Raw genomic sequence first — 12,585 nt, 5'->3', positions numbered from 1 at the left:
GTTGCATGGAAGGCGGCGTCCAGAGTCCAGTTTCTTTCTTGTTCTTCCAACTCTTCAAGTTGGACTTCAACTCTTAGCAGTCAGCGTCCAGTTTTCTGTTTTGGGAGACTGTTTTCAGTCCTCTTGAAAGCAGAAAACTGAGAGAAGTGGAGGATAGACTCGAGGAAGTGCGGATGGGAGTTCAAAAGAACAGATCGAGATCAGGGCAGAGGAGTTGCTTACACTGATTTGTGGAAGAAGGAATTCATGATCAGTGGGAGTTATTTGGAGCATGAGCCATTTCTTGTGTTCTGGTTGTCTAGGTATGTTTTTCATGATGCTCGTGATTCAGTAAACAAGGCTGTGTTTTCCATTGCAATTCGTTTAGCTAGAGGGATTCGGATTGCGTTTGCGCCGGCTGTTCTTGCCAACATCTACAGAGATTTGAGTTTGCTGGAAAGGAGTATTGTAGCTTCGAATGAGTTGAACGTGAAGCTCCTGATTTCCCATGCCAATCCACTTGTCAGCATCATCTACTTTAATTGGATGCCGGTCTATATTGCAGACGTAAAGCAAGAAACAAAATAATCAACAATCATGAAAACCTACCAATGCAGTTCATATTAATTGTAAGGTATTCAGAAAGAGATGTACCTTTGGTAAATCATTGATTCGATAATTTGAGGCTTTTTTGAGCCTCTCCGGTACTATCACCACCCTCTTCATCTTGATCTTCGAAGGAAGCTGATGGTTCTGAATCTTCACCATTTTGGAACGATGACGGCTCTCTGCTGGTTCTTAGGGTTTTGCTTCCGAAATCTAGTGTTGGCCGAGAGAGCATTTTATAGGGAATTGAGAGCGAAGACGGGAGGTTCTGGAAGCATCACAAGGGCATACAACTGTATGTGAAGATAAAATTTCCCCTCCTTTGAGTGAATGGTATCTTGGCCAAAATAGGAATAGGAATGGGCCAAAAAAAAATTTGGCCAGAAAAAATTCCATTTTTTGGCCAGAGAAAATGGATTATAAAAAGAATAGAATGAATCGTTTGCATTGGTTCTAAATTGGCCCAATAAAAAATAAATAAAATAAATAAATAAAAAAACTATCTGTGTCGGTCAAATCCACAGGATACTCAACATCATCAAGTTTGTCTTCTTCTCTGGGTGAAACTAAGAGAAAAGAGTACGTTCATGATACTTGAAGAACTAGGGAGTGTCATTGAAAGATAGGGAAAATGTTGTGTGTGAACAGTGCCAGTGAAGAGAAAAGCAGTACTTCATTGATTAAAATCTAATTACGTACAATCACATACTTACATACAACAAACTGAGACTCACACTTGCATACAATATCATCCCTAACTAAACCTAAAATCTACAGTTATGGTAGATCATTGATTCATTGCATGGGCCCTGGTGTTGGAGTTGTCTCGATCTATTGTCCTTACATAGTTCAAGACTTCCTTGGACCCTTTGTACCAATCCCCTCCACCATCCCATTTCTTTTTTGAGAACAGAACCCCGAATATAAATTAAGCCCATTGCCGAGCTCAAATATCAGGACACTCACCCCACGGTGTCCCAGGGGGGCGGGGCATATGAATGTCGAACCCTTTTGAGGAGGTGGCCCATTCTGCCCAGGCGGATTCAGATCTCAAGAGGCCGAGTGGCCCCTTTTGAGCAGGAGGATAAAGATCCGAAGCAGCTAAGCTGCAGCGCATGACGCTGACGCTGCTCCTGATCCACCAGATTTCCGGCGAATGATATTGCACCTGATCGTCCTGCTACACCAGCTGCATCTCCTAGAAATCCCTGCTGGCTTCCTGAACTTCCCGGCCACTACATACTCCTCCGAGCTCCACCCCCCTCTAGGATCCACACTTACAACTGAACACAAAAAAAGAGAGGATAAAAGTTAATATAGGATGCGGAACGATTTGCATTTGGTTATGCAATCTTGATCTCTCTGAAGACGTTGACAACAAAGTACTATATTACATACATCAACAAAGAACAGAAATCAATAATAACAATGAATCATGAAAAACCCTATCAACACAGTTCATATCTATATTCAAAAAGATTGTTGGCGAGAGATTATTTCAGAAAAAATCTACCTCTGGTAAATCATAGATTCGATGAATTGAGGCTCTCCTCTATCGGCATCATCTTCTTCTTCTTCTTCATCTCCGCATTTGGCTTCGGATATCTCATGACCAACTTTCACCATATTCGAACTAGTGAGAAGAGACGGGGCTCTGAAACAGAAAGGAGAAGATAGAGCTAGCCGAAGAAGGTTTGATCTTCTTGGTGTCTTCAGTGGTGCTTTTATAGGGCAATTTCAAGGGTAAATTTGTCTGCTCAAGTCTGTGAATACTGTGGGCGACTGTGGTTTTTGGCGCTTGGTTACATTTTTCAAATTTTAGTGGTTCTCAAATTTTAGTGGTTTTCAGAGATGCATGCACTAATGATAGACCGTTAGTTTATGGTAGGTTTGCAGTAGTGTAAAATTACAATAACAAAGAGATATGCTACCACTACAATGATCTAGTCTAATGTTAATGTATTGGTGTAACTATGTGAATCGAAACATTGAGATGCCATGCAATATGCCGTAATTTCAATTTACGTAAAACTAAAAAGTTAAGGTTTTCATACGAAATTAGATACACAAAAGATAGTTTAAAACTAAGATACTAATATTAAGGTGTATATTAACGATTTGAGCAATAATTAGACAGTGACATTCAATATTGAAAAGAATTCCTATTAATTCATTCGATAAATACTATTCTATTGAAAAAAGAGCTTCTAATAGAGTATACAATACTTAGAATCTCCAACACTAGAGGTAGATAATATAACAACTTTTATTAAATTCCAAAAATATTTCTAAGTATACCCAACACATTTCCATAAAACACCCTTTAAAACCTAAACTAACTGACTAACGAACACATTAGTTTTCTTGGCCGCCACTTACGACAATTTATCAACACCTACATTTTGCAACCATTGACAGCGAAGTCCTTCCCAGGGTCTTGATTCCATCATTTACTACAGCGACATCCTTCAGAATCTCGACGTTTTGTCTATATATTGTTGGCTTTTTTGCCAGAAGTATAGTGAATTAATCGCATCGAATCCTTTGTGGTCTCTCACCATATTCGAACCAGTGAGAAGAGACGGGGCTCTGAAAAAGAAAGGAGAAGAGACGAGGAGGGTGTGATCTTCTCGGCGGCGTCTTCAGGGGTAAGGTTTTAAATCTCTGCGATATTTCCGATATATCCCCCGATATCTCTTTTTTTCGACGGACCGATATATCTAGGGGGGTAAATATCTTATCTTTTACCGTTTCTGCAAAATTTCTCTGACATCGTCAAATATCCCCGATATATCTAGGGGGGTTTGATTATTGCATTTTCGTAGACCAGCGAGCGGCTTTTCAACCGCCTAGAGTCTCTTTTTGGATGTAGATGAAGTTGACACTCATATGTATTTATATGTAGTTCTAAATTTCTAATAAATTGACTTTTTTCAAAAACGATATTTTCGTACCCTATATCCCCGATATTTCCGATATCTCCATTTTTCAAAGTACCGATAGATATGAAGATACCGATATTTAAAACCTTGTTCAGGGGTGCTTTTATAGGGCAATTTCAAGGGTAAATTTGTCTGCTCAACTCTGTGCATACTGTGAGCGACTTTGGTTTTTGGCGCTTGGATACATTTTTCAATTTGAGTAGTTTTCATAGATGCATGCACTAATATTAATAGACCGTCAAGTTATGGCAGGTTTGCAGTAGAGTGCTGATTTACAATTACAATAATACGCTACCACTAAAATGATGTAGTCTAATGTTAATGTATTGGTGTAACTAATGTGAATTAAAAGATTGTGATGCCATGTAATATGCTATGCTGCTTGTTATTTCAATTTACATTAAATTTAAATTAAAAAGTTAAGGTTTTCATACAAAAGTAAATGCACAAAAAATAATTTATAATTAAGATGCTATATATTAAGGGTGTATATTAATAGTGTATATGGTTCGTGGAAGCACGGAATTGAGGTGATACGGATCGTAGCGGGGCGGCATAGGTCATGAGCGACGTGGATTGGGATGGCGCAGATCGTGCTGGAGTGGGGCGGTGATGCCGGCGGCCCGATTCTCAGCTTGCGCGTGAGATCAGTGGGTGAAAAGATGGACTTTGGGCCTGGACCTGGGCCTATTTTGTTTTGTTAGACTTGGACTTGGACATCTTCTTTTGGAGCTCTTTGGGCTTCTAATTAATTAGCTTTTCTTTTTAAATAATTTCCTACTTTGTTAGGGAGTTATGCTTCCAAGTTTTTTAGTGAGCGTCATCGAATCTAGTTTACTCTGCCTATTTACTATGTAGTAATTAGTAGCCTATAGGCTCCTTATATGAGTATGGAACTGTCAAATGATTGGACATAATCTATGTATCACTGTGCTACTACCACAGACTCTTTATCTACCCCATAACGGTAGAGGGAGGATATGTAATGACCCTTTCTGACTTGAGTTATTAATATATCGACATAATATTCATTCAAAAAGAGTGTATATTAACGACTTGAGCAACAACTAGTTAGACAATGACAATTGATATTGAAAACAACTCCGATAAGTTTATTCCATAAAAACTATTCTATTGAAAAAGTGCTTCTAATAGAGTATATACTTGTAATGACATAATTTTCTACCGAGAATTTCCAACACTAAAGGTACTTAATATAACAACTTTAGTTAAATTCTAAAAAAGATTTCTAAGTATATATACACACACATTCCTAACGAACACATTAGTTTTCTTGGCAGCCACCTGCGACAATTTATCAACAAATTGACGACAGAGTCCTTCTCGGGGTCTTAAAAAAAGAAGTTTAGATCAGGAATTGTATCTCGGCCAAAAAAAGATTGGGCTAGAAAAGGAATTGTCGTTTCAGAACCCAAAAAAGGAATTGTGTATTGGCCGAAAAGGAATGGGCCAAAAAAAAGAAATCGATTTTCTTGGCCAGAGAAAGTCTTTTCAAACCTCCTAATTTGGATCTCACATAATTTAGGTAAAATTTAATCCCTCTTTTACCCTTAAAAAAGTGAGAAATATTGAAGGGCAAGATACAATGATTTAGGTTGCATAATTTTTGTAAAAATTTAATCCCTCTTTTACCCCATAAGGTGGTGTTTGTTACACGGGATTGGACTGGATTGGACATTCTTATCTAGTCCAATCCCAGTTATCCCATGTTTGGCAGCAAGGGGACTCTTTTTAATGAGACTCCACAGTCCCAAAAACCACCCCGACACCGTCTACCACAAACCCACCAAAAACCATGGGATAGTGGAAGCCACTCTCACTCGATCTACTCTTCCCTTCTGATGAGGTCACCGTTCGGAGCTATGCTGGTTTCGCAGGTTGGTGGTATTGAAGCTTTGCTGGTTTTGGAGCTTTGCTGGTGTTGAAGGCTTCATACCCAGAAAGTCATGAAACATTGGCTTCACTAATTGGTCTTCTTCTTCCTGCTTCAGCTTCTGCTGCTTTTGGGTACTGGCATTGTTGCTGGGCAGAGCCATTTTCAGTACGGCCATCTCAGACCCATAATACCACTCACTCGATCTGGTGCAGTGTTGGGTGTAAAGAGAAGAAAAAGAGAGCGCGATTTTCAGGAAAGGAAAAAAAGAAAAGAGAGCAATTAAAAGCAAAAGGTGGGTTCTTGAAAAGAAAAGAGAAGCAAAAGGTGGGTTCGAAAAGAAAAGAGAGCAATTAAAAGCAAAAGGTTGGAAGGTGTGTGCTCAAGTGCTTTGTGTGTTTTCTTCTGGCAATTTTTTTTGATGTTTGCATTGACAGAGAGAGAAGAGAGAGTGTATAGAATACAATGCAATGGGGTTTGTGTCTGGGTGTTGAAGGTTTTGCAGGTTGGTGGTGTTGAAGCTTTGCTGGTGTTGAAGGTTTTGCAGGTTGGTTCTATATTTAATCCCGCTGGCACCAAACATGGGTCAAGGAACTCTATAGCATAACCTGGCTTGAAGAGTGGAGGACTCTAAAAGAAATTAAGCCGGGGTAACACAATCCCCCCTAACAAACACGGCCTAAGAGTTCTTAGAATCTCAGAACAGTTTGCAAAATTTAAGTTCCTAAACAATGATTCGGCCTCAATTATTGAACTATCACCATAATTATTATGCATAAATTATGATTAAAATTGGAGGAGATTAAGAATAAACCATGAGTTCTTCCAGGATTTTTTTTTTGAGAATGGATAACGATTTTATTCAAAAGAAATCAGCTACAAAATATGGGAATGACCGGCGGTGTACAATGAATCCCCACTCTCCTCCCGACTAACCGAACCAGTTACGAATTGGTCACATAAGATGATATCCATGAGCCAAGAAGGCCCAACCCCTAACCAAACATGTCGCCCAAAATCACGAGTGGCTTCATGAGCCGCCTTATTAGCACTCCTTAGAACATAATGAATGTCTCGAACACCAACAGATCCCAGCAAGAATTCTGTCAACCAACAAACCTTCCTCAGCAAGGCATTCATCATTCCCATTTACCAAAAGCACTGCCTCCATACAGTCCGTCTCAACAACCAGGCGTCTCCATCCTTGTTCAATGCACCATTCCAGGCCTCTTAAAATAGCAAGTAATTAATTTCAAAGAAAAAAAATAGTAAGTAATTCAGCCGCACAAGGCTCAAGTCTACTTGCAATTCTTTTTCCCACCGCTGCCACTAATGATCCACTACTATCCCTGTAAATAATACCCACATCAACCTGGCCACCATTATGACTCACAGAAGCATCACAATTAACTTTTAGATAGCCATCAGTGGGTGGAGTCCAAAATGTAGGCACAGCTCCATTAATTACACTCTTATCACCATGCTCCAACGTCTGCGCATGCATAATTCCTGCCCACACCGAAGCCCCCATCTACCTGCATCAATAACTCAAGTCATAAACTTGTATTGCACTTCCACTGTAATAGCTCAGGTCTGAAAAATAAATTGCATGTGGCCATGAGTCATGATTATACATCCTACAGGTTACAAGAGAAGTTGTTCAATACAATTAGGTATATATGTAAGGACAAAAAGGAAAGAATAAGCAAATTTACGAAACGCCACACACTTAACAGTAGTCCAATTGAAATGAGAATGTAACTCTGAGTCTGAGAGTCTGGGATATTAAGAAAAGTACAGGACTAATGTATAAATAATTTATTGTCCTTAGCTTGTATATATAATTCGATCTGTTTTTCAATTGGATAGTCATTAATGCAAAAACAGTGCTTAGAAGAAATATATCCAATAGAAAAAGAAATCCAAGTTTGAGAGAGAGAGAGAGGTTTGCTTCGATAAAATCACTGAGAGCACTATTTGAATGAAAATGTGGAACTCCCCGACACAGTAGCCCTCTAATATTGCTTTGGACTTCTGCGAAATTGTGATGTTCTGCCCTAAAAATAACCAAAGCATCTATTACACAAGCTTGAAGCTGGAGAATTGAAGCAAATTCAGATAGGAATTATCAACAAATAAATTTCAACACCCAGGCCTGAGTTTAGTGGAGGATTTACATGAACGGTATTATAAGGGATCAAAATAAGTACAACAAAAACAAAGAAGATAATAGATGTAATTTTATTAAGTACTTATATTGAAAAACACTAAAACCGAAAAGGGAAATTAATTACCTCTAGCAATGTTAAAGCAACGGTGGTTAACTCACATCATTTTGAAGTCTTGACAATATATGTATAGCAAAGGCGTATGAGGTTAGGAAAAAAAAGGATACGAACTACATATACTAATTACCACTTCTCTCACATAGGTAGGGTTTGCCTTTGAGAAAGATGCAGCAAACTGCGCACCTATCTTGTAGCAACACCCTAGGTTAAAGAATTTAAAAACTCTCTAGAGTAGTCTTACCACAAATACACAACAACAAAAAGTAGCTTATCATTCCGTACACAGTCCAAAGCTGAAATATTCATTCATTCGCTATTCAACATAACACAAAGGGCCAAATACCAAAACTGGCTTCACTCTGGTCTTATTTTAATAATCATTAGATGATTCTAAAGCAAACAGAAGTATACAGGAAGGAACTCACTATGAGCTTAAGAGATCCTTCACTTTGTCGGAAGATAATAATCCAATTGATAAATGTCATATTTTCAAACATGAACAGTAACTAAAAGGAGAGATATAAGACTTGGTCACCCAGCACAGAATTAAAATTAAAACATGCTGTGGTACTACTGTGCAGTGTACAACAACAAGCAATAAGGGCACATAAAACCATAATAAACAAATTTAATCATGTTCAAATCACTGTAATTTTGTCTCTCAGTCATAAAATGAGTAGTCTACATCTATTTCATTCTTGAAACTCAAGATTGAACTTACAGAATAGCCAATTAAAAGAAGCAAAAAGAGAACAGAGTAACTAAGAGGCATTTCATCAAACCGTTAGTGCCCAAGGTTCTAATTGAAGAGTCAGTACATCAGTCAGCTACAGAAAAGAAGAGTTATTTGAAATTATTTCTTTAAACGCAAGAATGTACAATCTAAGGAATGCCCAATTTAAAGAATCATGACGAAGTAACACTCTCCCAGATGCATTCATAAAACAGTTCACAACAACTCTTTCATTAAAAATAAAAGAAGATCAAATCTCAGTTTAACAAAGCAATAACAAAAACAAAAAGACAATTCAGAAATATTGAAAGTTCATGATTAAATTCAAGAAAGAATAGTGTGCAAATCACTATGAATTTGACTCTCAGTAAGTTGCATATAACCATAATAGTCATATTTTGATGTGGAACAGCCAGAGTAATGAAGGAAGAACATGTCGAGCACACATGCAAGGTGCAATGCAACACACTTCACATGATTGAGTATAAATCTATTGACAGTAATTGCAGAGTTCATATTCAGAGCTTCAAATCTCATAATATATATGGAAAGTAGTTGATAATGTCCTCAGAGAGGAGATGGAAATGAACAAATTTAATGTGCTCCATGGAATCAACTTCTGTTGATATGGATTTTGCCTCAAAGAGAATTGGTCATATCATAAACCTGACACAATTTTCTTAAGACTTATCGGTGCATTAAAACAACAGAATCAAGCAAAATTTTGCACAAGACACCAGATAGAATGATAGATAAATCTCTCTGTATGTAAAGAAAATTTCATACGCAAATAAATTCAGTTGTGTTTAGGAGTCTAAACAGTCCTATAAGAGGACATAAAGTCATAGGGATGCTTATGACTCAGAGTCATAGGCATGCTTATGACTCAAAGTCATAGGCATGACATGTGAGAAGCATATAGGAAATGCTAGCGAAATTTACAATAGTGCAAGGTGTGTTCTTGACAATTTTTAAGTGGAGACAGCAAGACAAAAGTGATAAATTTGAAGATTTCCTTATCAAAACAACATGTTAGAATGTGTATGTAGCTTAAAGAACAGACAAAAGAAAAGAATCTGATAATTAAGTCTTCTTGGAAAAAGACAGGACAGTCTTATTCAGCAGCTCATCAATTTCGCATGATTCTACCATTTCACAGGACATGATATATAAACATGGAATGCAATGCAGTAAAATGATTAATTATAGTCGTAGAGATATTGAAAGAAAGATAAAAATCCTTTTTGCATTTCTCACTATTAATAAGTTATATGAGTTGCATGGAACATATCACAAACAGGTTGAAATATCACCTCCTTCCAAGATCTTCCCTAGACATGTTTCAACAAAATGGGGCAAAGATTATTGACCAAACTATAACATATATATTTCCTGAGTCTATAACCTAACGTAAACAAAAAGTCCAAAACAAGTAAAGAATCATCCAACCTCTCTTTGTGAGAGACAACAAAGCAAATTCGAAAAGGTTCTCTGCTTTGGTTTTAGCTTATCTGTTAGCATTGCAACCAACCGATCCATTCCCTCAGCAAGATCTCCTTGATCACACAATCCATTAATGATATAATCATGAGTGCTGGAAATTGGTTGAAGACCTTTATTCTTCATATCATTCCACAAACTTTTTACTTCTTCTACTCTTCCCACCTGACAAAGTGCTTCAACAATAAGTGGGGCGTAAGATTGAGCTGATGGCCGTAAGCCTTGAGTGAGGAACTCTCTGAATATGTTCATACTATCAACTATCTTACCTTCCTTGCAGAAACCTTGTATGGGTGTTGATGTTATCACATCACGACCAATATCCAGTTGGGGCTATTTTTTAAACAGCTTATAAGCCTGACCTGTCCTTCCATGTAAACAAAGCCCTGTCATCATTGCGTTGCGATTGATTGTGGTTTCCATATAACCTTTATCACACATCTCCTTGCAAATGATCCTGGCCTGTTTGAAATTTCCACTCTTACAAAACCCATGAATCATGATATCGTAAATGTACTTGCTTGGACGAAATCCCTTATCACCCATCTCCTTGCACAAGATCCAGGCCTGTTCTAAATTTCCACTCTTACAAAACCCATGAATCATGGTATTGTTAGTGTACTTGCTTGGACGAAATCCCTTATCACACATCTCCCTGCACATCTGGGCCTGTTCTAAAATTCCACTCTTACAAAACCCATGAATTAGGGTGTTGTAAGTGTACTTGCTTGGATGAAATCCCTTATCAATCATCTCAAACCATAGCTTCCTAGCTTCTCCAAGCCAACCCATCGTACAAAGACCATGAATCATGGTTGTGTACATGACAATATCAGGAGCATAGCCTCTATACTTAAGATCATTGAAAATCCGAAAACCCTCATATGGCCTTCCTTTCTTGCACAACCAATTGATTACCTCCTGATAAGTAAAAATATCGGGAGCACAGTTCATCACTATCATTGTATGGAGGAGGTCAGACACTTTAGTATATTCCTTCTCCTTACAAAACTCAGATATCAACCGATTGAAAGCAGCTTTTCCAGGGACTACTCCATCTTCCAAAACCTGAGTAAGAAGTCCATAACCTTTGAATACCTCATTATCATCACAAAATCCTCGAATGAGACACCCAACAGTCTCAACATCAGCTACAACACCATATTCCATCATTTCTTGATACAACTTCCAAACCATATCTGTCCTCTTAGCCTTCAGGCACCCCGACAAAGCCGCATTCCAAGTCCCAATCGACGGGCACACTCCAGCCCCTTTCAACCTCTCAAACACATCACAGGCTTCCTTAATCCTCCCAGCCTCCCAAAGACACCGAGCATAACTTTCCAATGAAACCGGCTCGGGGCTAAAACCCGTGGACTTAAGAAAAGATTGTGCTGCACTGCAGGCCTTAGCCTCCACAAGAGCATTGAAAACCGCATTACACGAAATGGGGTCTGGCGAAAACCCTTTTCGAGAGCTCAACCACAAGAAGAACCGAACCGAAAGGAGCACACTGCTCTGCTGCTTCAAAACCTCACGGATAAACCGAGGATCAGAGAAATCTAAAGAAGGGTACTCAGAGGACAGAGTGTTCTCCCATCTGGGTTTTGTTCTAATGATCCTACAAATCTGTTGGGCAACTTCTGTAAAGTCACAATCTTTGGTTTCTACGGTAAGGTATCGGATTTGGGTATTGGGTTTTTTGAGAGCACGAGGGTTTTGGCGGAGGAATATTAAGATTGAAGATGAAGCTCTGGCCATTGAAGTATGGTTAAATCTATAGATTGAAATGGTGGAAACAAAAGAGGTTCAAGTCTGAAGATTTACTCACAGTTAGATGGGCTTTGAGCTCTGCCCGTCGAGAATCGAATCCAAAAGTGAGTTCTGAATCAAGCTCCTCTGCTCCTTCGATTGAGAGTTGAGGTTTTCTTATTTTTGAGAGTTTTGTAGTTAATATGACACTTTACGGTGAGCTGGTATATTCGTTATTTTTAAGGGTAAGCCGTGGATATTTCTGTTATTTCATGGGGTCTTTTCTATTTTCTTTTTCTTTTTTCATTTTTTTTTTTCATTTTTTTTTTAAAAGATGATCAAATGATTTCACTCCTACCCCATGGTGACTCGAACCCATGACTTTGTCATTAGGTAATGGGTGCTCTAACCAAGTGAGAAATTTTAAATATACACTCCTAACTATTTAATACACATCCCTAATATTTTAAATTTCAATCACATTTTATAGGTTGGTTAAATGACCACAACAGACATCTATGTATTAGAAAAAGAAAAAATAGTCATATTTTTCTTATAGTATTCTATCATTATGTATAAATAGTTAGATAAACAAAATAAATTTCTTTTAAGAAAACTAATAATTGAATCAGAACTAGACCTAGCGCTCTGCTAGGGTTTTGAGAGAGTCTTTCCCTTGAGTTTCTTTCTCTTGTACCTTCTCTGTTGATTTGTCAATGGTGGCCATAGCAGGCTTAGGCTTGTTCATCTTGTGTGTGTATAGACCGATTAGTGGTGGCAGCGGTTTGGGTCATTCGTCTCGAATGAAGGGATGGCCTATCTGGTGGTTGTGGGTGAGGGAAGTGCTTTTGGGGCTCCGTACGAGATAAGTGGTTTGTGGTGGTGGTTTTT

General features: G+C 38.2%; 1 protein-coding gene and 1 long non-coding RNA gene across 2 annotated transcripts; both read right to left on the bottom strand.

Moving 5' to 3' along the window:
• Positions 1–6,239: 6,239 nt before the first annotated feature.
• Positions 6,240–11,898, bottom strand: LOC133708917 (uncharacterized). The gene is made up of 2 exons (XR_009846116.1): positions 11,774–11,898; positions 6,240–6,956 (listed from the first exon to the last, which is right to left on the bottom strand). It is a non-coding gene; the product is annotated as an uncharacterized LOC133708917 (long non-coding RNA).
• LOC133708916 (pentatricopeptide repeat-containing protein At5g18950) lies at positions 9,661–11,882 on the bottom strand. Its single transcript, XM_062134496.1, is given in 3 exon segments — positions 9,661–9,800; positions 9,803–9,894; positions 9,896–11,882. Coding segments are annotated over 3 exon segments (1,968 nt in total). The 5' UTR covers positions 11,704–11,882; the 3' UTR covers positions 9,661–9,732.
• Positions 11,899–12,585: the final 687 nt, after the last annotated feature.

The sequence above is a fragment of the Rosa rugosa genome, chromosome 5, assembly GCF_958449725.1.
Source record: "Rosa rugosa chromosome 5, drRosRugo1.1, whole genome shotgun sequence".
NCBI lineage: Eukaryota > Viridiplantae > Streptophyta > Magnoliopsida > Rosales > Rosaceae > Rosa > Rosa rugosa.
This window is presented reverse-complemented; position numbering and strand designations above follow the sequence as displayed.